At 42.2% G+C, this 26,634-nt stretch overlaps 1 protein-coding gene across 2 annotated transcripts in view; it reads left to right on the top strand.

The window, feature by feature from the left end:
- The first annotated feature begins 5,329 nt into the window (after positions 1-5,329).
- Positions 5,330-26,634, top strand: part of DOK5 (docking protein 5) — a 161,606-nt gene continuing 140,301 nt past the window's right edge. Inside the window, exon 1 of one of the 2 annotated variants that reach the window (XM_029219353.1) lies at positions 5,330-5,655. In XM_029219353.1, the coding sequence (XP_029075186.1) occupies positions 5,590-5,655 (66 nt within the window). In that variant the 5' untranslated portion in view covers positions 5,330-5,589. The remainder of the gene's footprint in view (positions 5,656-26,634) is intronic. The other variant, XM_029219352.1, reaches the window with a different exon arrangement.

Below are 26,634 nucleotides of genomic sequence, written 5' to 3'. Positions count from 1 at the left end.
CACTGTCCACTCATAGCAGGTGCTCAATCAGTATCTCTCCAGTGCAGGAACGAGGCAGGGAAGCAGTGAATAACTGAAGCAGACCTGCTCCCAGGCTTTCTCCCACCTGATTTCGGTGCGTCATTCTCCCAAGTCATCCTTCTTTAGCTGGTTAAGGGCTGGGGAAGGGAGCCGGTGGCAGAGCACACAACCTCTCTCCTCAGCCCCAGCCCGATCCTTCTCATTAGCGCTGTGTCACCTTGCCAGAGGAAAGGCTGCTTATGTTTCTGTGACACTCCCACTGAGAGCAGCAGGCGACGGGGCCAAAGCTCAAGTTATTTTTGGTAAAGATTTTGGACAAGGGCCATTTCAGCCTCTGCCCTGGTACTTTGTGGTACTTGGTGAAAGTACAACATCCTTTGATGAAGCTTGGGCACCTGCTCTGCAAAAGTGCAGTTGCCTCTGCATTTGCTGTTCTGAAGAACTAAAGAATAATAATAATAATAATAGTAATAGGCTAAATGGAATGCCGAGAGCAAGGCATGAATTGTTCATGTTTCAAGCTAGAGTGGATTTCTGCTCTGAATGTATTGGACTAGCAGCCTCTGGGCTAATTCCTGCCTTTGTGATGCTATGGTTATAAAGTTCTATTTCAGTGCATGACATAGTTTTGTTTCATAACAAGAGGATGTCCAAGTAGGAGAAGAATACTGTTATATGTATTCTATTTTGAACTGACAGTCCTTTCATTTTAATTAATATGCTTTTAATAAGGATAGCATTATGGACTGAATGTGTCCCCCCAAAATTTATATGTTGAGACCCTACCCCCCAATGTGATGGTATTTGGAGGTGGGCCCTTTGGGAGTTGATTAGATTTAGATGAGGTCATGAGGGTGGGGCCCTCATGAATAGGATTAGTGCTCTTATAAGAAGAGAAATAGAGACCAGAGCCCTCTCTTTCTGTCTGGCATGTGAGCTCATAGCAAGAAGGCAGCTGTCTGCAAGCCAGGAAGAAGAATCTGCACACACTTGATCTTGGACTTCCCAGCTTCTAAAACTGTGAGAAATAAACCTCTGTTGTTTAAGCCACCCAGTCTGTGTATTTTGTTATAGCAGCCTGAGCTGACTAAGAAAGGCGGTAGTATCAGGCTCAGGACTGGAGGAAGCAAGAAGCTCCTAGAAGGGATGATCTAAGGAAGCATTCACCCTCAGGGTCTTGCAAATGGAGGCTCAGTACTCACGCAGCCTTGAGAGTGGGTGTCCCCTTAAATTTTGCACTGTAAGTGCCCCACTTGCCTCACCCTAGTCCCAGCCCTGGGGAGCATGCTCTTCATTACCCAATTCAAATGGGCTCAAATAAACAAGACAAAACAAAAAAAGTAGATCGTGTCATTGAGAAGTGGAAGAGGTAGTTCTGGCTTCAGGAATGGTTGTATCTCTAGCTCTGTCTCTCATCCCACTTTCTCCTTCCTTGGCTTTATTCTCAACTAGGCTCACATTTTGCAAACAATATGGCCATGCAGATATGTATCTCAGTGTGTTCATCTGTTCACCTCAGGGAAGATTTTGATTGGATCTTCTAGGTCACGTGCCCATTTCCGCACCAATCTTCATGTCCAAGAATGGTGTGTGCTGATTGGCCAGACTTGATCAGGTGTCCAGCCCTGTGGTGAATGAGATAGTCACTGTCTCGACCCACTCCCCCAGAATCACTCATAGTTGAGAGAGTAGTGATTCCCAATGACAGAGATCAGACCCGTTTGGAGCTGAGGTCACTTTCACCTTTGTCAATGCTTTATGGGAAAATGCCACAAAAAGTTTTGGAATTTTCTCAAGTAATCTGGGCCTTATAGGTGTGTCTACATACAATTTAGTTGAGATGCTTGTTCAGATTGTACTATGGTACCTTCAACAGGACTCCTTTGATTGCAAATGACAGAATACCTCAGTCTGAGCTGGTTTAAGAAAAAAGGGGAATTTTTTACCTTGTGCAGTTAAACAGTCCAAGAGTGGCTCCACGGAGGCAGAAAATACCAGCTGACCCATGCAATACCAATTCAGTTTTGTTCTTCCAGAAATAGAGCCATGTTGGAATGGAGACTATATTCCCCATTCTCCCTTGGAGACAGCTGTGGCCATGTGGCAACATATTGGTCAGTGGGATGCCAGAGAAAGAGAGCTTTGAAATATCTGGATGAATTTTTTTATTTGGAGGCTGTTTTCCCTCCACGCTCTCTTCTCCCTTCCTGGGAAGTGGCGGTTAACTGGACCCAAGGATGGACACCATGTCCACAGCTGACCCACCAGCTTGAGTCCCTGGATGACCTTTGGAGACTGAGCTTCCTATCTGCCCATCTGGATTGTTCCATGAGAGATCAATAAACTTTTACCCAATCTAAGTCATTGCATTTTGGGGTCTAATTGTTACACCAGCTTCTCGAGTGTTTATAATGTAATAGGTTCCTGGGGTACTGGATAGGGGGGTCCAAACAGTACCATCAGGATTGGGTTTGCTTCTCCTTATCTCTTGGCTTTGCTTCTTCTGTGTAGCCTCCACTCCCGAAGCTCCTGGGCTCCGTGCATCCAGACTCTATTTCAGCCAAACACAGTATGAACCTTTGGCCCAGTATTCAGCAAAAGTAATGTAATTAACTCTTAATGCGCCAATTTAGGTCATGTGTCCATGTCTAAACCAATCAGTATCTTTCAAGGAAGGCATGTACAAGGCTGCACACCTGTACTGGGAGCAGGGGATAATTATACCCCAGATGACAATGGTGACCACTATTGGAAGAAAGGAATTGCATGCTAAGGAAGCAAACAAAAATGGATACTATAAATATGAAGTTCTAAGTGTTAAAAACTGAGTTAAAAACAGGGATTGAAATAATGATTTTTCTATGTCAGACTTACCTCTAGTGAAACCAAATTGTGTGTGGCTGTGTGTCTGTCTGACACGCATAGTTGTGGGAGTTGTACACTGCACAACTCTATAAGCACTACTTACATTGTGTATCTCTGTGAATTACTCCTTTTCCCCTGCAACAGTTGTGTATGCATATTTTGGACAAGTGTAAAGCGGCTGTCTGTCCTCTGAATAGTAGAGCACAGTTTGTGTATTTTGCACGTATATCAGTTTGACTTCACCCAAAACAAACCAACAAAACCATACACTGGATTCAATCTTGCAATTAAAAAAGAAAAGCATTTGTTTCTTCACATCTAGTTTGATATTTTCTAGAGTGATTCTAGTTTGCTCACTTCTACCTAAATTATTTATGGATATTGATTGAACTCAACATTAATTATCAAAGGATGTATTTCTCAGTCTCAGTATTTATGTATTTATTTATTTATTTTTGGCCATGCCACGTGGCATGTGGGATCTCAGTTCCCCGACCAGGGATCGAACCTGAGCCCCCTACATTGGAAGCACGGAGTTTTAACCACTGGACTGCCAGGGAAGTCCCTCGGTCTCAGTTTTTGTCAGTAATTATTTCTGTTACCTTGAGCCATTCACTCAAGCTCCTTATGCATAAATTCTTTAATTCTTGGTTTCTATGATTCTGTGGGTTTGGTCTACAAATGATGTGTTGGATAAATGCCTTCTGAGAACATGTCTATTTCATGGCAACCATGGATAGTATTTTTTTTCTTAAGTTTTGAACCTTCAAACAGAACCCTCCAAATGATATTTTTAATCATTTCATCTTCTTTTGGTGAGAGATTTAAACTTAAAACATCATTTTCATTGAATGACAACATGATGACAGAGCTAATGGTTTACTATGTAACAAAAAGAGTTCTCCCTGCCAGAAGATTTGCTTTTTGATTGTCCCAATTTAGTCTCAGTTCCCCTATGACACATTCTTGGGTGATTCTCTTCTTTAACTGACACCCATCAAACCAAGACGACTAAAAGCTAGTGTTCCCAGTGAGAAAGGAAAGATTCATATAATCTTAGAGTTGAAAAGCCTTTGAATGTCATCAGGCCAAAGAATCCACTAAATGAATGAATCCTCTCCTCAACAGCTCTGACCAGAGGTCACCCAGCCTTGGTTTGGTCACCTCCAGTGAACAAGAATTGTCAAATTTCTGATGCCATCTTTGCCTTTGTGGACAGTGCAAGTGATTAGACAGATCTTCCTTGGAAACCACCTAGTAACCTCCCTCCCCCATGACAACACTGTATAGGACAGTGTTTACCATCCAGTGTTTACCAGAGCTGGTGTCACACACACCTCCTTTCCCGTGGGACCTGGGGCAAATCTCTTAATTCCTCTGAGCTTCAGTTTCTATAAAATGTGGATGATAGTACCTATCTCATTATTCCTTGAACAGGATTAGCACAATGCCTAATGCCTGGTGCCAATAAATGATAGCCGTTATCAACTCAGACATGTTTCAGGAAGGTAGTGCAGCCAGGGGCAGGTGAATGTGAAATCCGGTCTCCCTTTTATCGTATTCTATAGGCAGCATCCAGCAATGGCTATGAACATGAGCTCCATTGCCAGGCTAGGGAGGCATAAATATGGTCCTGGTATTCACATAAGGGGGGTGGGTAGCTCATAAAGTACAGGGGAGTTTAAATGAGACCAAGCTAAGGGCTTAGAGGGTGCCTGACACTAAGGATTTATTCGGCACCTGCTCTGGGCCAGGCTTTGTTGGTACACGTACTAATGAGGCCAAGGGTCAGCCCCTGGGAAACTCACAATCCGGCGGGAAAGACAAGCTCAAACAAGGAAAATGACATCAACGCAAGGGCTGGGTCCAGGATGCCAAGGAAACCCGAGGAAGCATGCAGCTTAAGCCAGGGCAATATCCCTCCCCTCATATGCCAAGGTCAAGGCAAACCATGGCAACACCGCTCCCCAGACACATGCACAACAGAGGCAAAAGCCAGCCCTTCTCAGGGCAAAGATGGGGCTGAAGGGAGAGGCGGGGTCGGCGGCGTCTGGGAAAAAAGTGAAATTTCCTCTCCATCTAAAATAAGCCCAGAGCCGGAAGAGACCGAGCGTTATCTCGGCGGGTGTGGGCGAGGTGCGGGGCAGGCAGGGGCAAGCTCTGGGTCCCGGAGGAGGGTCGGGGTCGGGACGAGAATGGGGGCGGGCGAGGCGGGCGGGAGAGGAGGGGAGGAGGAGGGTGAGCGCGTCCACGTGTGTCTGCCTGCGGGTGGCCACCGCCGGGCGCCGGCCCCGCGCGGCTCCTCCCCTCGCCCTCGCCCTCCCCACTCCCCCCTCCTCCTTCTCCTCCTGGGCCCCGGGAAGAGGCTGGGCTGGATCCCTGAGCAGCCGCCGCTCCTCCTCCGGGCAGGCTGGCTGATGAGTCAGCTGACGCCGGCGCTCCAGCCTCGCCTCACGGCGCTGCGCTCTCTGCGCTCCCCCAAAGTGGCTGCAAACCGGCCGCCCACTTAAAGGTTTTGGGGGACAGAGAAAGTGATGTGCGCCTTCTGAAGCCACGCCGGACCGCAGCCGTAAACGCTTCACCGTGTCAACTTTCTCCTTCCGCACCCCAAAGCCTTCTCTTGACCCTGGCCTCAGCCCTCCCCAAAGCCACTTAGGGTGCGTGCGCCTGGGTGAGGAGGGGGGTTGTCACTGGCTGTCCGGGATGGCTTCCAATTTTAATGACATAGTGAAGCAAGGGTACGTGAGGATCCGGAGCAGACGCCTAGGGGTAAGTATCGATCCTTTTTTTTCCCCCCCGCCCCCTGTTCACCGGGTCAATTGTCTTTATCTGTAGCCAGCATCCCTGGAGGGTGGAAGGAGATTCCCGGCAGCGCGCCGGAGAATTGCGCTGTGGTTTCTCAGCCTAAACCCACATCTCCTGGGGCTGCCACTGTAAGGCCGGGTCTAGGTATGTAATGGATCTATCTTTATCTCTCGGATGACTTGGCCTTCTGATGGTGGCCCTGTGGTCGGCTTCAGTGGCCACTGGAGCCCGTCTACTGGAAATAAATATTTCTCGGTAGCCATGGGAGTCAGAGCTGAGAAACCCGGGCGGGGTTGCTGAGCCCGCCGGATGCCCCCGGTGCCCCTCTTCCCACTCGCCGCCAACTTAACTTTTCCGGGGGATGGATGGACTGATTGAGGAAGGGCAGACGCTCTGAGTGTGAACAAGGTCAGGGACCCTCTGACCCCAGGGAGAAGTCTTTTCAGACTCCGGGTCCTGGACAGTGACCCACCCCTGGCCCAGGTGCTGGCAAAGGCGGTGTGGGTAGGTTCCATGGTCCTGAGCCTGGGTAGTGGATTCATTGCTGGAATACACACCGGATGCCCGCTGGAGGACTATTTAGGGCGGAACATAATACCTGGCACAGAGCAAGTGCTCCCTCGCTAAATATGTACTAAAAGGAAGAATGAATGAACCAGAGGCTACTTGTCAGGGATCGGATGTTGGCCCAGGGATGGCTTCTCTCTTAAAACCCCCTCTCTTTTGCCCTTTTCCCCTTTGCTCTTCATTGATGGACTTCAGAGAACTCATTCTGCTTCTCTTTGGGCTTGAGGGATGGCAAAGGAATTCTTGAGGGAGGTGGGGATACTGGAATGATTTTTTTTTTTTTTAAATTTCAAACTACCTCATTTCTCTTTGCCTTGTGTCAAGTGCTGTTGCTGTTTTTGTTTATTGTGTGCTTTGGGGTGAGGGAGTTTGGGGAGAAAAGTTTACTTTCCTAATGTCTGAGAAAATAATGTCAGTAATGATGAAGAATGGCCACAGTGGGAATAGAGTTAATAGTAATAAATTGAACATCTTTCTCCACAAATATATGTCATTGGCACCTTTCTCTTATTTGGTCTTTGGACTTTTTTATGTACCAGATAATTTTACTGAAAATTGAAAGGCAATTTCACAGTGTTAAACAGTTACGGAGGAAAACCTGCTGATGGGAAACATCTATAATTATTAAAAACTCTTACCTGATTTGTTTTGGTCCTTTTCTTTCTTCCTTCCTTGCTTCCTTCCATTTTCCCTTCCTCCCTCCCTCCCTCCCTCCCTTTCTTTCTCTCTCTCTTTTTTTTTTTCTTTCCCTGCCGGTTACCATGTTTTAGCAACTAGGCCCCATGTTATAGTGAATATATAAATATATAATTAGGGAGAAATGTGACAGAACTAACCAACCCCTATCAACCCTTAGTTTCCTTGGTTTTCTTTTTTGCTATGCAGATATTCTCATCAAGGGGACCAAGTATTGTTAGGGTACTTAACATAGTGACTTTCATGCAAAGGGCAAGAAATAAGAGGAGCTTTGTATTTTTTATAACCTTATGGGCCAGCCGACTGTTACAGTGTTAAAAGGAGCATTAGAAAACACCATTCTAATTTTAGATTTACTCCATCATGTCAACTGAGGAAATTGATAAGAGACATCCATTCTGTGCTAGAGAGCATTCCAATAGAAAGAGGACATGAATTATTAATGCACAAAATGTGAATTATTCATAAGGATCAGCGTTTATGCCAACTTGTGACACATGGTGATTTATTTGAAAGTCTAGTTACCATAACTTTCTAGTTTATAGTAATTGAGACTTTTTTCTGTAATATTACTGACACTATATAGTCCCGTGTGTGCCAGTGTTTACGGACAGATATTTGAAGCAGAAGGAAAGGAAATATAGTTTACTTTGCATCCCTTTATATTTTACAGTATCTTGGATGCCGACCAGAAGTGTACTTTCTCAGGATTTATTCATTGTGTCTGTGTTAACACTCAAATAGATTTTAGAATATTTATTGAATGATGGTTATTGCTCGTGGAGAGAAAACGTCAAAAATATAATCAACAAAATCTGGTTTTATTTGTTCAGTTTGATTTTATCACCAGTTAATTTTCAAAAAGTGTCCTAATGATATAATTTATTTATATAAACTGAAGAGGTTGATTACATAATTGTCAGAAAGCACCGCAAACTAAAGTTTTATAATGGAGGCATCAAGAGGAATGCTTCAGGAAAACGGCACAGGGACCCTCCGTCCAAAGTAAGAAATGTTAGTGGTATTAATCTAGGCTGCAGATAGCCTAGAACAGCAAGCAGCATGTGGAAGTCTCAAAGAGTTGGAGGGCTTTGCGTTAGGTACACAGTAGGCGCTCAGTTAGTGCACGTTGAACATGGATTGAACTACAGAGTGAAGGCCTGACTTTGCAACTCATAAGCCCCTTGAGGAGCTGATATGACATGGTGGTTTTATTAATGGAATTCAGACAAGTGTCTGTGGATTAGAACCGTGTTTGGGAGGGTTTATAATTAAACAAGAAAACAACATTTCATCGTAAGCAGCTGGTGTGCCGGGGAATGACCCCCTCAGATTTGATAAGAGAAGAAAAGAGAACAAATCTTCCTTCTATTACTCGTTAGCTCTATGACCCTTGACCTCTCTTGGCCTCAGTTTTCTTATCTGTACAATGAACACTCTTTAGTGATGCTGTGAGCATTGGATAAGATAATATTTGTGAAAATGCAGTGAAAGCATACAGCATTGATCCTGATTTCGTTATTCCTCTGGTGTAATCAGAGATGAGTTAGGATTGGTGGAAGGATATAGGAATGATTGATTTTTTTAATCTTTCTATCTAGATGTGTCCAAAGGCATAAATGTTTATGCAGCTCTCGAACGTTTTCATTGGATGCAGTTTTTTACAAATTATATACATGTAAGTGATTTTTCAGTGGGGCATGAAATAGTCTAAGACCATCCGCATTCAGATGGGTTGCAAATAAGTGGTCACCTTTAGTTGAGATACCAAGCAGCTTAAGTGATTAAACAATCAAATATTTGTAGACTTGTTTTTTTCTATAAACATCAAAAAGCTTAAAGAAATTCAACTGATTTAACTCAAAAGTCTCAGTATCTTCACATCTTTATTCTCTGGCTTCATCATCCGTTGGTTCATGGAGGTGTCAAGCTGGGCTCTGGGTGCAATACTTTTTCAGGATAATGTCGATGTTGCTGTTTTGAGGGCTGGGGAGGGGTGTGTCTACAATTATCTGGCAAATCCACAAAAGGCACTAAAAAATGTATTCTTTGAGGAATGGTGAGCTAGGCAATTTGCACATCATTAACCTATCATGTGGCTTAGATGGCATCATATAACTGCCCTCACTTGGTTTCTTCCTTTGCAACGGAGAGGATTTCCCAGTCAGTAATTGCTATGGCTTGTCCACCCTGCAAGTCTCAGAGTTTAAACTCACACCTGTTCACTTTATCTCCATGCAGTCCCCCTCGATTACCCGACTTTCAATAGCATCTCTGTGCTCTTTTGTACCAAGGACCTTTTCTCCCGTCTAGCCTGCATCCTCATCTGGACGTCTCCTGGTCTCAATATGTCCAGCCACCCCTGATTTTTTCATCCAAACCTGCTTCTCCCCGGAGGCTGCATCTCAGCCACTAGAGGTCCCAGTATTTCAGTTGCCCTGGTAAAAATCAGTCAGTCAAGCAAGCAAGCAAGCAGCAAACAATAAAAACTCAGCCCCCCTTCCCACTTCCTCCTTGTCACAACCCCACAACCAGTTTATCGGGAGGTCTTGTAAGCTCTGTTTTGGAAACACGTCTAGAATCCGACTACCTCTCACATCGTCTGCCACTGCCGCTCTGGCCCAAGCCCCCAGTATTGCAGAATAATAACCTCCTAATTTATCTCCCTCACTGCTCAGACCACCAAGAGTTATAGCCCTACAGCGGGCTCCGGGGCCCTGTGCTGACTCAGAATCTTTTATTTATTGATTTATCTTTGGCTGTGTTGGGTCTTCGTTGCTGCGTGTGGGCTCTCTCTAGTTGCGGCGAGCGGGGGCCATGCCTTTCTGCGGTGCGCGGGCCTCTCGTTGCGGTAGCTTCTCTTGTTGCGGAGCACGGGCTCTAGGCACGCGGGCTTCAGTAGTTGTGGCACGCGGGCTCAGTAGTTGTGGCTCGTGGGCTCAGTAGTTGTGGCGTGCGGGCTCAGTAGTTGTGGTGCAGGGGCTTAGTTGCTCCGCGGCATGTGGGATCTTCCCGGACCAGGGACCGAACCCGTGTCCCCTGCATTGGCAGGTGGATTCTCAACCACTGCGCCACCAGGGGAGCCCCCTGACTCAGAATCTTTTCTCTTGCTGTTCCCTCTGCTTGGAATGCTGTTTCCCCACGTTACCTCTTCCTGGCTGGCTCCTCACCTTCTTCAGCCTTTCCGCAAATGCCACCTTCTCATTGAGGCCTTCCAGCCACCGTATTTTATCTCTTCCCTCCTTCTCCCGCTATATCCCATTGTTTTTTTTCTCTCTAGACTTATCACCCCCTCACTTACCAGTCTGTATGTTTTACTTGTTGATTGCCTGTATCTCCCAAATGGTATGTGAAACTCCATGAGGGCTGAACCCCAGTGCCTGGAACAGTTTCCAGCATGGAGAAGCACTCGATGAAGATTTATTGAATGCATGAATCCATCACTACCTACTGGTTTAAGAGCATATGCTCTGACACGAGACGGTTAAAATCCCAATTCAGCGACTGGTTATGTGACTTTTGGTGAGTTATTTAGCATTTGTAAGCCTCAGTCTTCTGTAATAATAGGGAGACTCATAATATCCACCTAATAGAGGATTCTCGTAAAAGGCTTCACACAGTGCTCGACACAGTGGAAGCCCAATTAATGTTTATTGCCGCTCTGTTCGAGGATGATGATGCTTACATGGTTGTTATTTTCGTCTCTTTCACTGCAATAGCTCTCATCCTCAAAGACCTCGCTCTTTAGTTAGGAAAATGAAACTTAATATCCGTGAAATAATTAATGTACAAGCACCGATGTTAGGTTATGGAAGGGATATTTGCCTTTGTAGGATTTTTCCTGATCCTTAGATAAATGGCAAAGGTATCAGGACCAGAGAAACCCATCTCCACGTAACTTTGGTTTGAGCGAGCTCATCGTACTAGTGCGTAGCTGTTAATTTGGGGATCTTTTTTCTGGGTGGCAGAGTAGATTCGAAAAACTGGTTAATTAATGGCCAAATTTTAGGCAGAAATATTTTCTCACTCCTTTGTTTCTCTGTTGCGCTTGACCCAGTATGCCAAAGAGGCTTCATATTTCATTTAGGGTTTTAGATTTATAGATGATCAGGGATCTGTGCATTTTTAATGATATCGTGGCAAAGTTATATTCATAACATCAAAATCATAGGAATTGGGGCTTCCCTGGTGGCGCAGTGGTTGAGAGTCCACCTGCCGATGCAGGGGACGCGGGTTCGTGCCCCGGTCCGGGAAGATCCCACATGCCGCGGAGCGGCTGGGCCCGTGAGCCATGGCCGCTGAGCCTGCGCGTCTGGAGCCTGTGCTCCGCAACGGGAGAGGCCACAACAGTGAGAGGCCCGCGTACCGCAAAAAAAAAAAAAAAATCATAGGAATTGAATAAATTCATCATATACCGTCAGTACATGAGTGTATGTACACACACATGCACACAAACACATACAACCATTCAGTAAGATTCGTGAAGCATCCTTTTCCTTCCTCAAGGAAAAGAGAGTCTGGGGCTAACTTCCAGTAGTGAAATTTACGGTCAGTTAGACTGAATACACTTGCTAAGTATTGCCTAAGAGTACTCAGTATTTTAGCCCCATTTGAATCAGCTTCCCTGGTTTCCATGTCGGAAGTGCTTTCCAGCTGGTATTTTAGTCATTTTTATTCAATGGTCTTTGTGGATGGTATGATTAATTATGCATAAAGTCAGCCTTTAATCATCCCCAAAACTGATTTAAGCAAAGAATGGCCAATTTAGTGATTTTGTGTGTAGGCATAAACCAAATTACTTGTGTGATGATTTTCCCCACATCTGCCAATGTTTTTTTTTATGATATTCATTAGATGGCTAGAAATATTTATTTTTTAAGCAGCTTTGTAATTTTTGTGGATCATTATCTTTGGTATTTTAAGAATTTAGTTTTCATTTGGGATATATTTGATTTCATTTATTTTATCATGCATCAAATGTTTATTGAGTGAATATTCATTTTAAGAAGCTCAGGGAAAACCACCTTAAATAAGACAGATACAGTCAACCTCCTCAAGGAATTGACAGTCTATTTGTGGAATGGTATTGTTAACATGAGATTAGTATATTCACTCTAGTTAAGGATGAATTAGTTTGAGTAACGGGTCAAATATTGAAGTGAAAAGACATCTGCAGGTATCTCCAGTTTCATTTTCATGAAACGAGGAAGGGGAAATTTGATTTTCCTCTTTCTCTAGGAATTTGATCCCGGTTGGGTGGAAATAAAATTTTGGGGGTTTCCAAGCCAGGAAGAGATTAGGATACCTCCCTGCTGCAAACCCCTGTTTCTGTGAAATTCAAAATGAAATTGGGAGTTTAGAAATGCCACAGATATATGTGAATGTTGAAGTTAAAATAGCTTCTTTCTAGAATGCAGATGCCTACATTTTGGATGAGTATCAGGAAGCTGACTTTTTCGGAGCAGTTGGGGGGCTATGTTTATTTTTTTAGTGTTCTGAGCCTCTGTTGATGCCCTGGGTCTCAGAGAACATAAATGTTAGCCGTGTGTACTGTGTTATGGATAAGGTGCAAATGATTGTTCTCAGGTGACTTCATAGCTTTTATGAGATTCTTAGAGAGATCAGGACTTTTGTGTCCCGAACCCTGTCACCTCCCACCCTCCACAATTTCCAAAAAGGTTAAGAACCACTGTCTCATTTTTTTAAATTAAATTTTTAGATTTTAGGTAATAGTAGGTTCACATGAGGTGTAAGAAATAATACAGAGAGATTTCGCATTACCCAGTTTCTCCCAATGGTAACATCCTTCAAATCCCTGGTATCACAACCAGGATACTGATATTGGTACCATCAAGATACAAAGCATTCCCTCATGACAGGGTCCTTCGTGTTGTTCTTTTATAGTTGCCCCTTCTGCTCCCCCTTCCCATAACCCTAAAGCCCTGACAACCACAAATCTGTTTTCCATTTTTATAGTTTTATCATTTCAAAAATATTATATAAATGGAACCATACAGTGTGTAATGTTTGGGGATTTTTTTTTTTTAACTCAGCATAATTCTCTGGAATTGTCGTGGTTGTCTTCAGTATTGTGGGTATCAAAGTTTCATTCCTTTTTATTGCTAAGTTGTATTCTGTGATATGGATGTGCCATAGTTTGCCTAGCCATTCATCCATTGAAGGACATTTGGGGGTGGTTTCCAGTTTTAGGCTGTTATGTATAGGCTGATATAAACATTTGGGTCTGGGTTTCTGTGCAAACGTTAGTTTTCATACCTCTAGGAAAATGCCCAGGAGTCCAGTTGCTGTGTTGTATTGGTAGGTGCATGTTTAGTTTTTCAGGAAACCGCCAGACTGTTTTTCACAGTGGTTGGACCATTTTACATTCACACCAGCAACGCATGAGTGATCCAGTTTCTCCGCATCCTCGCCAGCATTTGGTGTTGCCCCCCAGTTTTTGGTGCGTCAGTTTTGGTTTAGACGTTCTGATGTGTGTATATTGACATCTCCTTGTGATGATGAGATGATGATTGACATCTCCTTGTGATGCTGAACATTTTTTCGTGTTCTGATTTGCGATCTGTACATACATTTTGGTAAAATGCCTAGTCATGTCTTTTGCCCATTTTCTTTCTTTCTTTCTTTATTTTTTTTTTGCGTTACGTGGGCCTCTCACTGCTGTGGCCTCTCCCGTTGCGGAGCACAGGCTCCGGACGCGCAGGCCTAGCGGCCATGATTCGCGGGCCCAGCCGCTCCGCGGCATGTGGGATCCTCCTGGACCAGGGCACGAACCCGCGTCCCCTGCATCGGCAGGCAGACTCCCAACCACTGCGCCACCAGGGAAGCCCAGCCCATTTTCTCATTGGGTTGTTTGCTTTAAACTGTTGAGTTTTGAGAGTTCTTTGTATGTTCTAGATATTAATCCTTTCCAGACATGTGGTTTGCAAACGTTTTCTCTCAGTATGTAGCTTATTATTTTAATCCTTTTAACAAAGTCTATCACAGGGCAGAAATTTTTAAGTTTGATGGAGTCCAATTTATCAGGGTTTTTTTTCCATTTTGGTACTAATGCTTTGTCCAGCCCAAGATCCCAACTATTTTTTCCTACTTTTTTTCTTTCCTACTATAAATATTTTATAGTTTTACCTTTTACATTTATGTCCATGATCCATTTTGAGTCAGTTTTTATATACAGTGTGCATTTTAGGTGTAGGTTCATTTTCCGCCTATGGAGGTCCAACTGCTCCAGAACCATTTGTTGAAAAGCCTGTCTTTTCTCCATTGAGCATATTTATGTGTATCTATTCCTAGGTCCTCTACTCTCTTCCATTGTTTTGTGTGCCTCCATTGTACAGTGATATGTCTACATATGTCTACATGTGTAGCTGTACAGTGTCTTGAAATAGGGTAAACTGGTTCCTCCCACTTTATTTTTCTTTTTCAAAATTGTTTTATGTATTTTAGGTCCTTTGGTTTCAATATGAATTTTCAAATACTCTTGACTATAACTACTACTAGTCTAGCTGGGACCCTCCCTCCCTCCTTCCCTTCCTTCCTTCCTTCCTTCCTTCCTCCGTTGAATTGGTGCATTTTTAGAATAGTGTTGACAATAACTACTACAAATCTTGCTGGGACACTTTATCTCTCTTTCTTTCTTTCTTTCCTTCCTTCCTTCTTCCCTCCCTCCCTTCCTTCTTTCATTCATAATTGAATTGGTGCATTATTTTTTTCCTTGGTGGACATAGCGTACATTTGGGACTCACACTTCAGTTTGGATCTCAACTTGGCCACTTACTGACTTTGCTTACTCTTTCCGAAATTTAGCTTCCTCATGTACAAAAATGAGGGTAATAATATGCTTCTCATAAAAGATATCAAACTCTTGATCCTGTGCTGACTCACAGTAGAAACTTCGTGAAGGTCTGTAATGTTGATTTTTATTTTTTATTGTTAAGAGGTTGAGGTGATATTGTTGTTTGTTGTCTGTAAGAACCATAAACTGGTAGAAATTAATTCACTCGTATCTCAGCAGAAGAGGCGCGGCTTTGGTAATGAACAACAGGTAGCATTGTACTTTCCTCTTGCCGTTAACTTTAGCGATTCATTTTTATAACATTGGGTTTATTTAGGAGCCACTGATGAAACACTGTATTAGAAAATATGTAGTTGAGTATGTTCGACAAAAATGGCAGACCTTTGATTAAAGATTGACCATCATATTTTTGCTTATTAGCTCTAGACGTCTTCCCCAAATGTGAGAATCAGGTCTTGAGAGACCATTTTAGGGCAGTAAACAACATTGAATCATAAAATGAGAAAAAGTGCTACTCTTATTTAACTCAGCTTAAGGAGCTGTCGGCTAGGAGGCCTTTTAATAGAAAACCATACTTAGGTGCAGAGTCTTCAAAAGTATCATATTTTATTGTATTCGTTAACATTATATTGTATTACATTTTACATTTACCTTCAAGTGATACTGCTTTTCCATTTAAGATAAGAATATATAGTTTCCTCTTTAAATAAATTTATTTAATTTAAAAAGCGAAGTCTTAAAATAGATAATTAACACATAGTGCAAGTGTTACAAAGAAGCAGCAAAAACTGTTGGGGTAGGTGGTGGAACTCAGATGCAGCACAAATCCAACTGGTGGGCTGTGTGTGACTGAAGTTTGGGAAACACGGGAGGATTGTACTTATCTTTCTAAGTGGGTTTCGTGAAAAATTCTTTACTTGTAGCTGCCGTATGGCTTGATTCCATACAAATATATTGAAAATTGGGTTCTAAGAAAAGATATCCCATGTACTCAATACCATCCTCTAAGGAACTTCCGTCTGATATGACTATGGGTGTGTGTGTCCCTTCCCACCCCCAACTCCCCCAAACCCACAAACTTGTCTCAATTTGCCTAAGTTTTTATTTTATCTTCCCTTAATTCATTTATACAATGAATACTTTAGTGGTTAATAGAAAGAGAAATTAGCCTATCTTATGAATGGACTACTAACTCAAATTAAATTAAAACACGAGCTTGAGTTCAAAGCTTTTACTTACTACAAGTTACACTATTCAGGAAAGTGCTGTAGTCTTAAAATGCATTTTATTATCTTAATACCACACATTACCTTAATAAAAGAAAATTATTTCTAAAAAACTTTGAGAAATCATACCTCTTTGAATCCCCTAGTGAAAGAGTTCATTGACTTTTCATATGAACAATTTCTTCAGATTTCCAGCTTTCCATTTACCAATAGCAGGTATTTTAGCTCATTTGCCAAAGAACCACTTTTTGAGCCTGGGTTGTATTTCACCAACAGTGACCCAAAATCTAGATGTTATGAAACTAGTCTGGTCTTCAACATCCATTAATTCAGATGGAAAATGTTGTGTGAAGTGTGGTTTGAAAGGAACATTCCCGGGGACTTGGCCCCAGGAGAGGTCTTAATCCATTTGAATCCATCGTCTCCATTGATGGATGATTTTTCTCTGATTTTCTTCCGGCTGGCCCTCTCTTGGTATCCAGATTTTAGCCTTATATTTCCTGCCTGAGACCAACCTATATGGATCATCACATCCAAAGTTTTCCCCTTGCATCCCTCTAGAACATTGTTCTTATTTTTGTGCCAGATACATTTTTTTCTTAATTTATTTCTTTGTAGGGTATGTCTTCTCCCACTAGGCTGTAAGTTCTGCGAGACCAAAGACCTTGGCTATCTTATTCACTGCTGTATCCCCAGCTCTTAGCCTATGGTAAATGCTCGATATTTGCTGATTGAATGAATAAATGATTTTACTGCAGGTCAGAATAATGGAATGAGACATTCAAGAAGACAAGGAGAAAACTGTGCCTGTGTCCCACCTGATTTTGTGGTGTTTTCTATTTTTGAGTGGTAGGATGTTCTAAGATGTCTCATAATTGCTACTGGTATGTAATCTGCAAATTGAGTACCAGGGAATACAGCAATTAAGGCACGAGGTTTGAGTTGGCCCCCTTAAAATTAAATTTTATTTGATGTTTTTTGGAATAGGTAATATGTATACTTGGTACAAAATTCAAAGGTACAAAATATCTACATTGAACAGTAAGATTCTTTTCATCCTTGTCCCTAGGAATCATCTAGTTTCTTTCCACAGAAGCAACCACTGTGAATAGTTTATTCCGGAAGAGTCTATGTATAAAAACTTTTTTGTGTGTGTGCATGAATGTATGTGTGTACGTGATATATATAATTACATACCCATCTGAGCTGTGCTTTTCTTATTTAGCAACATATCATTGTTTTCAATAATCAGATAGAATTCCACTGTACGGGTATATTTGCTGTATTTGCTTATTTATCCATTCTTCCTTCTTTCCTTTCTTCCTTTTACTTACTATTAAATATGTGCAGGAAGTAGGAGTTTTTATGTCCATTTTAGAGATCAAAAGACTGAGTTAACTGTGATGTTAAATTTTTGTGCAAGTCACACGTGGCAGCGCCTAAGTTTGAGTTCAGGCTGCTTCTCTCTTGTGGAGCATCTGAGTAATTCCTTTTTCCCTGTTACAGACAGTGCTGCAAACCCCCGCCCCCCGCCATCTCATCCCACGAAAAGCATATTGGTGAATAGATTCCTAGAAGTGGACTTATTGTCCAAAGCATATTCACATGTAAAATTTTATCAAAGTTGCCTTGGAGGATGTTCCCAGAAATCTGTGAACCCACCCCTTTCCTCCCATTTTGCAAAAGTGTGATTTGAGAGCTGTTTCAAGATTCTGCTAATCCAGTAGGTGAAAAGTGAATCTGTTTTGTACATAGATTTTCTCAAGCATGATGCTGAGTTCTTGGCAATTTTAGAATCTTTCCAGTTTTGCAGTCTTTTTTCTTTTAAGAATGACATTTACACAATTTAAAAAGTAGTTGTTAAGTAAGGATTTAGAAACACATAAACGATGATTTATTTTCTTAGAACAGCACCTTCCTGGGAAGTGCTGTGTCAAATCTTTGACCTAGAAGATATGATAAATCATATGTTAACTGTGGCTGTGTTTGTTATTTTTATTCTGAAGTTAAAATGATAAAACTGAAAATTTGCTCAACATATATTGGGTAAAAAAATATGTTTATTGAATCAAACAAATGCATAGTAACTAATGTTGCCCAATCAATATATTTATTAACTCACTCAATCTTGTAAGATGCTTCAAGTGGGTCCAGCTGGGAGGAGGGATGATAGACTAGCATCTCTGCCCATAGTAAATGCTCAATAAATATTTAAGTAAAGGAATAAAACCCTGAAATAACATTTTGCATATTCAGTTATGAAACAGACAGTAGCCCTAGCATCTCACGAGTACGTATATCCACAAATCCCAAGAGTTTTGAGGAATTCTATTGGGTGATGTTTGTTGGTAGCCCTTTGGCAGTATCCAAACTGCAGTCCTCGGCACAGGACAAACATGTGGAGACGAGAAACCTGGCTGGAATAAGAATGGCCTGATTTTTTCCCCCTGTCCTGCCGCTGGCCCTCTGCTGCGACCAAAGCGTGTCACTGAACTCCTGACGCCTCAGCTTCCACTGTGGCAAGATGGAGATACAAATGTCTGAGCTCCCTCTCTTCCCACCTGTCTGCCTCTGAGCCAGAAGCATGATTGTGGATGTGAAGAGCATGCCCAAGCACACACAATATCCCATTTAGTCCCAAATTGGTCTCTGCAGTGCCCTGCTCTAGGCCACCTGAGTGGAAAATAGCAGAGAAGACTTTGGATGCCACTGTGCTGCTATGACTTGTGTCAGACCACAAAACAAGAACAGGTGACTTGAAAAACAGTTATTTTTTATGATTTACTTTGGATTTCAAAAGGCAGTGTTGAATTTCTGACAAGAAAGGAAGGAAGGAAGGAAGAAGGAGGAAGGAAGGAAGGAAAGAAGGAAGGAAGGAAGGATAAACAGGCCCACACTACCTACAATGAAAGATGGCTTTTGCATATATGAAGTCTTTTTAATTTACTAGTGTTTTGTATTACGTGTACATGGTAAAGGAAACAAGGCAAAAAAAGATAGCATGAAGAGGGAAGTTCCCTCCTATGCCAGACTTGTCTCCATTTCCAGGCAATTCTAGTCAGATTCTTGTATATTTGTATGGCGATATGTATATGCCTCTATATATGTATAGGCATATATAAAAATGCATGTGTTTTTGTGTGTGTATAGTTTGCTTTGCACATCATATTATTAAGCACTGTTATATACTCTGTCCCTGTTCTTTTTTTTTTTGGTGGTACGCGGGCCTCTCACTGTTGTGGCCTCTCCCGTTGCGGAGCACAGGCTCCGGACGCGCAGGCTCAGCGGCCATGGCTCACGCGCCCAGCCGCTCCGCGGCATGGGGGATCCTCCCCGACCGGGGCACGAACCCGTGTCCTCTGCATCGGCAGGCGGACTCTCAACCGCTGCGCCACCGGGGAAGCCCCGTCCCTGTTCTTTTTAACTTAGCACTTTAACGTAGCACTTTTCAGACAATTTTATAGATACCCAGTATTCACTTATTTGGCTGTCCCATGATTTCTTTAATTCGCTCACACTAATATTGGACATTTTAATATAGTTTCTAATTTTTGCTAATTAAACAATGAAGCAGTAAACATCCTTGTGCATGCACGTATGCGTACATGATACTATATTTTTCTAAGATAAGTTCTAAAAAGGAAGTTGCTCTTACAAATTTGTGTATATTTAGAATTTTGATAAATAGATCTAGTTTTCCTTCAAAGAGATTGTACCAGGTATACTTCCACCGAGAGTGTCCAGAAATATTTGTTTCTGCCAGTCCTCACTTGGGGTGTGTTTCAACTCTGTGAGCCTGTGTGTGTGTGTGTTTGTGTGTGTGTGTGTGTGTGTGTGTGTGTGTTTAACTTTGGAAGGATATTCTCCTGCTCAGTCCTCCACTCCCCAAATTTACTCTGCTTACAGCAAACTGATTACCTAGTAATCCAATCCAATCCTATCCTACCTCTACTTTAAAACTCTCTAATGCCTTCTCCTTACACATAAACATTCTGCAATGTACTTGAGACACTTTGCGTGATCTAGACCCTGCCATATCTCATCACAGCCAAGTCAGTTCTCAAATCATTGCGCCCCCAAGTCAGTACTCAAGCCAAACTTACCTACTTTAGTTCCTCCGGTGGCCAAGCTCTCTTTCCTCTGTTACTGCCCTTACACATGTATTTTCACTGATCGGAAAATTCTTCCTCTTACTTTCTCTACTTCTTTCTCATCCTGAAATCTCGGCTGGGATGTTATCGATCTGGAGATGCTTTTCCCAGCACCATCCCACATGTAAATGCCGGGAAAAGCCAGTCGCCACATGTGGATCTTTAAATTTAAAATCAAGTAAAATTTAAAAAATTCAGTTCCTTAATGACACTAGCCACTTTCAAGTGCTCAATAGCGACATTTTGTTAGTGGCTACCATGTCAGGCAGCACAGATATAGAATGTTTCCATCATTTTTGAGAATTCTGTTGGACAGTGCTGCCTTAATTTCTTCGTAACACTCATGGCTGTTTTAAAGTATGTGATTGAACACGTTGTTTTGACGGTTTTACCCTCATTCGTCTGTGAGCCCCACAAGGGTACAGCTTATTCTTGTCTTGCTTCTTGGTTTTTTCTTATAGTAGGGGTTCAATAAGTATTTGTTGAATGAATGACTGAGTGAATTAAAGAGTTCCTCCAAGCTCTTAACTTTATTGTTGTGCCTTATTGATCAGCAGGCCTTCTGGGAAGGGGCTGGATGTTCCATGCTTTTATCCAAGTCTCCTTCAACGTTCCAGTTAGATACCTTAGCAGGACCCTAGTTCTTTCACCACCAGCATCATGGAGATTTTTCCTCATTGGGCTTGCCGTTTCGGCATCCATTGCCTAACTGTGGAAAGGTTGACTGGGATTGGGCTAGACCAGTGTAGTGGCATTGTGCCGTGCTCCCAGATCTCCACCCGTCTCTTCCAGGACTGAAGGCTTCCGGCCCCGCACTGGGAGTGCTATGAGTGTCGTAGACAGACAGCTTGCAGCCGACGCTGAAGAGAGCTACCTGACCAAAGCCAAGCCCCTTTCCTGGGGCACAGCCTACCCTCATTGACTGCCCCGGTTTGGGACAACTCCGCAGGCGCCCAGGCTCCTGGGTGGAGATGCATGCATTGCTGAGAGTGCGTCACAGCTGACCTAAATCCTTTTTGTTTTGTTTTGTTTTTTTGCGGTACGCGGGCCTGTCACCGCTGCGGCCTCTCCCGTTGCGGAGCACAGGCTCCGGACGTGCAGGCTCAGCGGCCATGGCTCACGGGCCCAGCCGCTCCGCGGCATAGTGGGTGGGATCTTCCCGGACCGGGGCACGAAGCCGCGTCCCCTGCATCGGCAGGCGGACTCTCAACCACTGCGCCACCAGGGAAGCCCTGACCTGCATCCTTGACGACCTCCTAGGTGTTGCTTCCAGAGCCCTCCCCACGAAACATTCTGAACGCAAATTTCCTTCTTAGAATCTGCTTTCTGCTAAACCCAACTTGCAGCAACTTGATTTGTAATTGCAAACCTGCAGCCTTAGCTCAGCCTTCCAAAGAGGGAGCCAAGACCTTTTGCAAGAATGTGTTTTACTTGATTTGCAGGCCCATGGTTTCTCCCTGTATTTTACCCGGTGTTCTCAAGACCAAAATGGTGGGCTGCCCTGGTGGCGCAGTGGTTGAGAATCTGCCTGCCAATGCAGGGGACGCGGGTTCGAGTCCTGGGCTGGGAGGATCCCCCATGCCGCGGAGCAGCTAGGCCGGTGAGCCACAACGACTGAGCCTGCGCTTCTGGAGCCTGTCCTCCACAACAAGAGAGGCCGCGATAGTGAGAGGCTTGCGTACCGCGATGAAGAGTGGCCCCCGCTTGCCGCAACTAGAGAAAGCCCTCACGGAGAAATGACCCAGCATAGCCAACGAATAAATAAATAAATACAAAAAAACCCCAAAATGGTCCTTTAATTTACTTTTCACAAAATGAAAGTTCGATGGCTCATTTCATTTCTTTTTTAAAAAAATTAACTAATTAATTAATTTTTGGCTGCATTGGGTCTTTGTTGCTGCGCGCGGGCTTTCTCTAGTTGCGGTGAGCGGGGGCTACTCTTTGTTGCGGTGCACAGGCTTCTCATTGCGGTGGCTTCTCTTGTCGTGGAGCACGGGCTCTAGGCACGTGGGCTTCAGTAGTTGCAGCACTCGAGCTCAGTAGTTGTGGCTTGAGCTCAGGCTCAATAGTTGTGGCGCACGGGCTTAGTTGTTCCGCGGCATGTGGGATCTTCCCGGACCAGGGCTTGAACCCGCGTGCCTGCGTTGGCAGGCGGATTCTTAACCACTGCGCCACCAGGGAAGTCCCATTTCATTTCTTATGTTGTTAAAATGCACTGTTCCCTTCAGCAGACTCATCTAATGAATGAATTAGGAAAATACCTCCACTGGTTCATTACATTGAATTTGGACTTGGTAAATTATTAATATCAACCATGGTTTTCTCTGGGAGGAAGAAGCTCCAGATAAGCAGTAGGTAAGATTTATATGCAAATCACTTTAGCTTTTTTTGCTTGAAAGGCCTGATGGCAGTTCTTTTTCCTGAGTACTTGTTTACACCATCATAAAAGGAGAATTCTGATTATAGCTTCTTGTAGCCAGAGGGAAGGAATATGCTTTTGTCTGCGGATTTGAGTCTACTTTAATCCTGAAAGGGGCGTAGCCCACTCATGGAGAGGAGACAATCTGATTTTTCTTTGAAACTGTCAATTTCATTGGGCAACTGTGAATTTCTGGAGAACATTTGTAACATAAATGGAGTTCCAGAAGACATGCTGATGGGCAGATGTTTCAAGATTGATTAAAGATTTAGAAAGAAGTATATTTCCCCAGGCTGCTGGACTACCTTTTAATGAGATTGACAGGTTTTACACATGGGATTAAAAAAGTTCTTTATCATACAGAAATAAATTTCTTAAGTTAAATCCGTTTGAGAGAGATGGATACAGGATAAAGTGTGTGTGAAGCAGATTGGACATTTTACTGGTGTTTAACTTTGAAGCTTATTTTTCAGAGATAGATGAAGTTGGATCTTTCAAAGACGAAAAAGTCATTTTGTTAGACTAATTTCTCTAATATTAAAGAAGGGGTCAGCTCCCCATCAGTTAAGGTCATGCATTCTAGGGAATTTGTAATCGTGATTTTTAGATGGGTATTTAGGCATATGGAGTTAGAAATGAGCAGATTTTCATTTTATCTTGTAAAGGTTCAAATGGAGAAAGGCATTGGCATGTTAGTTGTAGAAACGACCAACAAGGAGAATATAAGGGTTATTAAAAGAATATTTCTCACTATTCTGTGATCTAGGCATGCAAGTGAAGATTATATTAAATTTAAGGGGTAACATATAAAAAGAATAATATCAATTCAAGTTTTGAAACCAGAGGGGAGAGAAAAGCCCAGAATGATAAGACATTCATGGTGCGAAGAGATTTGATATGAACTCGTTTGATCCCTGTATTTTGCTGATGGGGAAACTGAAGCCAGGAGCAATTTCATGACTTCTCCGAGGCTCTGGCCCCTCAGAAATCATATTTTTAAGCTACAGTGTGGAATCTACAATGTGGAATTATCCTGATATATTGTGAAGTGTGCAAAAAAGCAAGTGGCAGAAACAAAGAGGGATTTTGGCACAGATGTGTGCACATGAGTATTTCTGCATGGGAGTAGATGAAGGATGGAATAGTTCTGGTCATAACTCTTGGAAAGTAACTGTGCTTTCCTCTAAGAAGTAGAACACTGGAGGTAAAGTGAGGTGGGTGGTCATTTGCTTCTTAAATTTTATGCTTTTTAATTTATTTATCTATCCATTTGTTTGTTTATACACATTCATACCTTTTGTAGTGCAATAAAAATAGTATCACGACCCTAATTGGGCAGAGATGGAGGATAGCAGTTGGAAGATAAGACTTTTTTATTAGTGAACTCATTTTACTTAAAATATATTGAAATTCATTCTCCGCATGACAAGGGCATATCCTCATGTATTGTCTTGTCCTGAAAGACATGGTCCAGTAACATCACTGACCTTTTCTCTCCTGTATCTCTTGGAACTCGGAAGAGCGACAGATTATGTTCATTCCTATGTAAAGTCATCACATATGACTTTCACTGTATATTTTCTTTTGCAGGAGAGAAAGCTCGGCTATGTGGCTTTCTGCACCTTAACGTAATCATTATGGCTTTGCCCGAAACACTGTGAGACATCCTCACAATTCTAATGAAATATATTTTCCTTTAGTGATCACTATTGACGTTTTCATTAGGAGCATTGAGAGCTCAGGCTTTCAGCAGCATCTCACGGTCATAAATTGGAGGATTAAGTGGTCTTTTTACATATCATAAAGTTTATCAAGGGAACAACAGCTCTAGTTTGTCAAGAGAGAAAGATGGTATTTGGGTTCTATACTTAAATACGTAAGCATGGCAGATTCGTCAATGAGAGACTGTGTTCGGACTGGACAAAGGGGAGAAGAAAGTTGGGTCAGATTTTCAGAACAAATCACACTGATTTGGAATTTCAGTATATCTTGATAATTTGTTTACTTCCAATTTTCTGTGCCATTTTACAAGTGTTGATGTTCACTCTTATGTAGCAAAATTACATCCAATATTTCAGACCCAAGGTCTTGGTGAACTGTTTAATTTGTATAACCCAAGTCCTTTGTTTAGGACAATAATAAAATGCAGGGAAGGAGAGAGGAAATCTTGTCGCTTTGAGCTGGGTTTATAAAGGTTTGTTTCCAAAAGCTATTGAACAGTATTTTTGTAGGTTTTGGCCCTACAGCCAAATAAAGATTTTTCTGTGGAAGCATAATGCCATCTAATTACCATGTCAGTGTGGTTGGTTGTAATTTGGACATAGAAATATTGATAGAAATTAGTGTGAGCTCTATGAATCAATATACTGAATTTGCACCTCACAGTAGTAGGACACTTAATAATAGCTAGTGCCATTAAGATTTAATAATAGTAGGACACTTAATAATAGTTGGTGCCACTAGGCAAAACATTATATACGTGTACAGGGGAATTAGTTACTACTCGTGACGCCATTTTACAGATGAACAGAGTAAGGGTCAGAACACTGACGTAGCTTGTTCAAGGTCATATGGCAGACGAAGATGAACCTGGAATTGAGCTTGGCATTTCCTTAACTCTTGGAATAACATTTAATCATTGGTATCTCTCATTTCCTATGAATTCATGGCATGATGGGTGTAAAGAAAAGACCTGGACGATACAAATGTCTCTCCTGAGTAGAAGTGTTGTGTCCCCGCCCCCAAAGAACAATTTAAAGCACATTTTAATTGTGTTCGAATTCAGTGGGTCATGTCTTTACTTTTCAAATTTAGTGGTTTTTCTTCCTGAAGGATGTGAGGTAGTTTGTTGTGCAATATACTCCATTGGTTAATAAACTGCTAGATATTATTTATTAAAAAATTACATAAACCTAATACCTCAATACAAAGCTGTTATTTTAGTATATCTCATTCCACTTTCCCCCCATGCTTCTAAAATTTCACATGGTTGCTATTATTATATATTTACAGTGTCATGTCCTGTGTATGTTTTAAAATGTATTGCGTTATACACATTTTCTCAAATAATTACAGAATCTTTCAAACCATAATTTTAAAGTCTGTGATACTCTGTTGAGTAGGTACATGATTACTTGATAGTTAAAACAGTTAAACTGTTTCAAATTCAAATAATGCCCAGGCCTATAACTTTGACCATGTAAAGGACTGTTCCCTAATAATCAATGTGATTATGAAGCTAGAGAGTTTGAATATTTTTATGACCCTTGATATGCATCGCGAATTAACGTGCCCAAGATCCACAGCAATTTACATTGCTGTCAGCAATGTGTGAAGGGACAAAGTCCAGTTTTTAAGATGAGAAATCTAGCAGCCTGCCACAGATGATGCTGACATTCTATTTGTTTTGCAGTCTTCCCTTCCCTGGTCACAGAACTTGGCTTGGGATCCCGAACTAAGTAATAAAATAAAGTCATACCTACAGTCCTCAGTGTAAGTTTCCACCCTTAGCATGAAGATGTATACAGTATTTTGACTAATGACTTCCATCATTTAGACACTCTGGGAATTCTTTAGCTCAGTTAGGAATTTCATTATAACCAGAGAAAAATTGAGTACGCTCTTTGCAATGGTGAGCTATGCTGTCTCAAGCCCATTAAGAAACTACTGCCAAATGGGTTCAATGACCATTTTGATTTTATTTGTTCCAAAACTGGAAAGAGGACCCATGATATCTGTTTCTGAATTTTGAGCAAATTTTAATTCCTCAGCTAATACTCTGAATGCAATTTACTTGTTATACCTGCTGACAGCAGAGGGCATTGGATTTGGTCTTGTGGCTTATGCCCTTTATTAATTATACTCCATCGATAAAGCGATTTACATCTCCTATGAAGCTGGGAAAGTTAATAAAGAAAGAGTGTGTTCTTTCTAGCGAGTTCTGTCGTGAGTGAATGTGCGCCTCTGGTAATTCGTGGTGTATGCGTGGCTCTATCAGAAACCACACCAGCAGTTGAGACCTATTACATCAGTGACCTAATCATTCTTCTAGTTTAAAGTATTTAATGAACA

This window comes from Monodon monoceros, unplaced genomic scaffold (genome assembly GCF_005190385.1).
Source record: "Monodon monoceros isolate NGI ecotype Baffin Bay Population unplaced genomic scaffold, NGI_Narwhal_1 Super_Scaffold_13, whole genome shotgun sequence".
In the NCBI taxonomy this organism is placed as follows: Eukaryota; Metazoa; Chordata; class Mammalia; order Artiodactyla; family Monodontidae; genus Monodon; species Monodon monoceros.
Note: the sequence above shows the minus strand (reverse complement) of the source record. Positions and strands in the feature narration are given on the sequence as shown.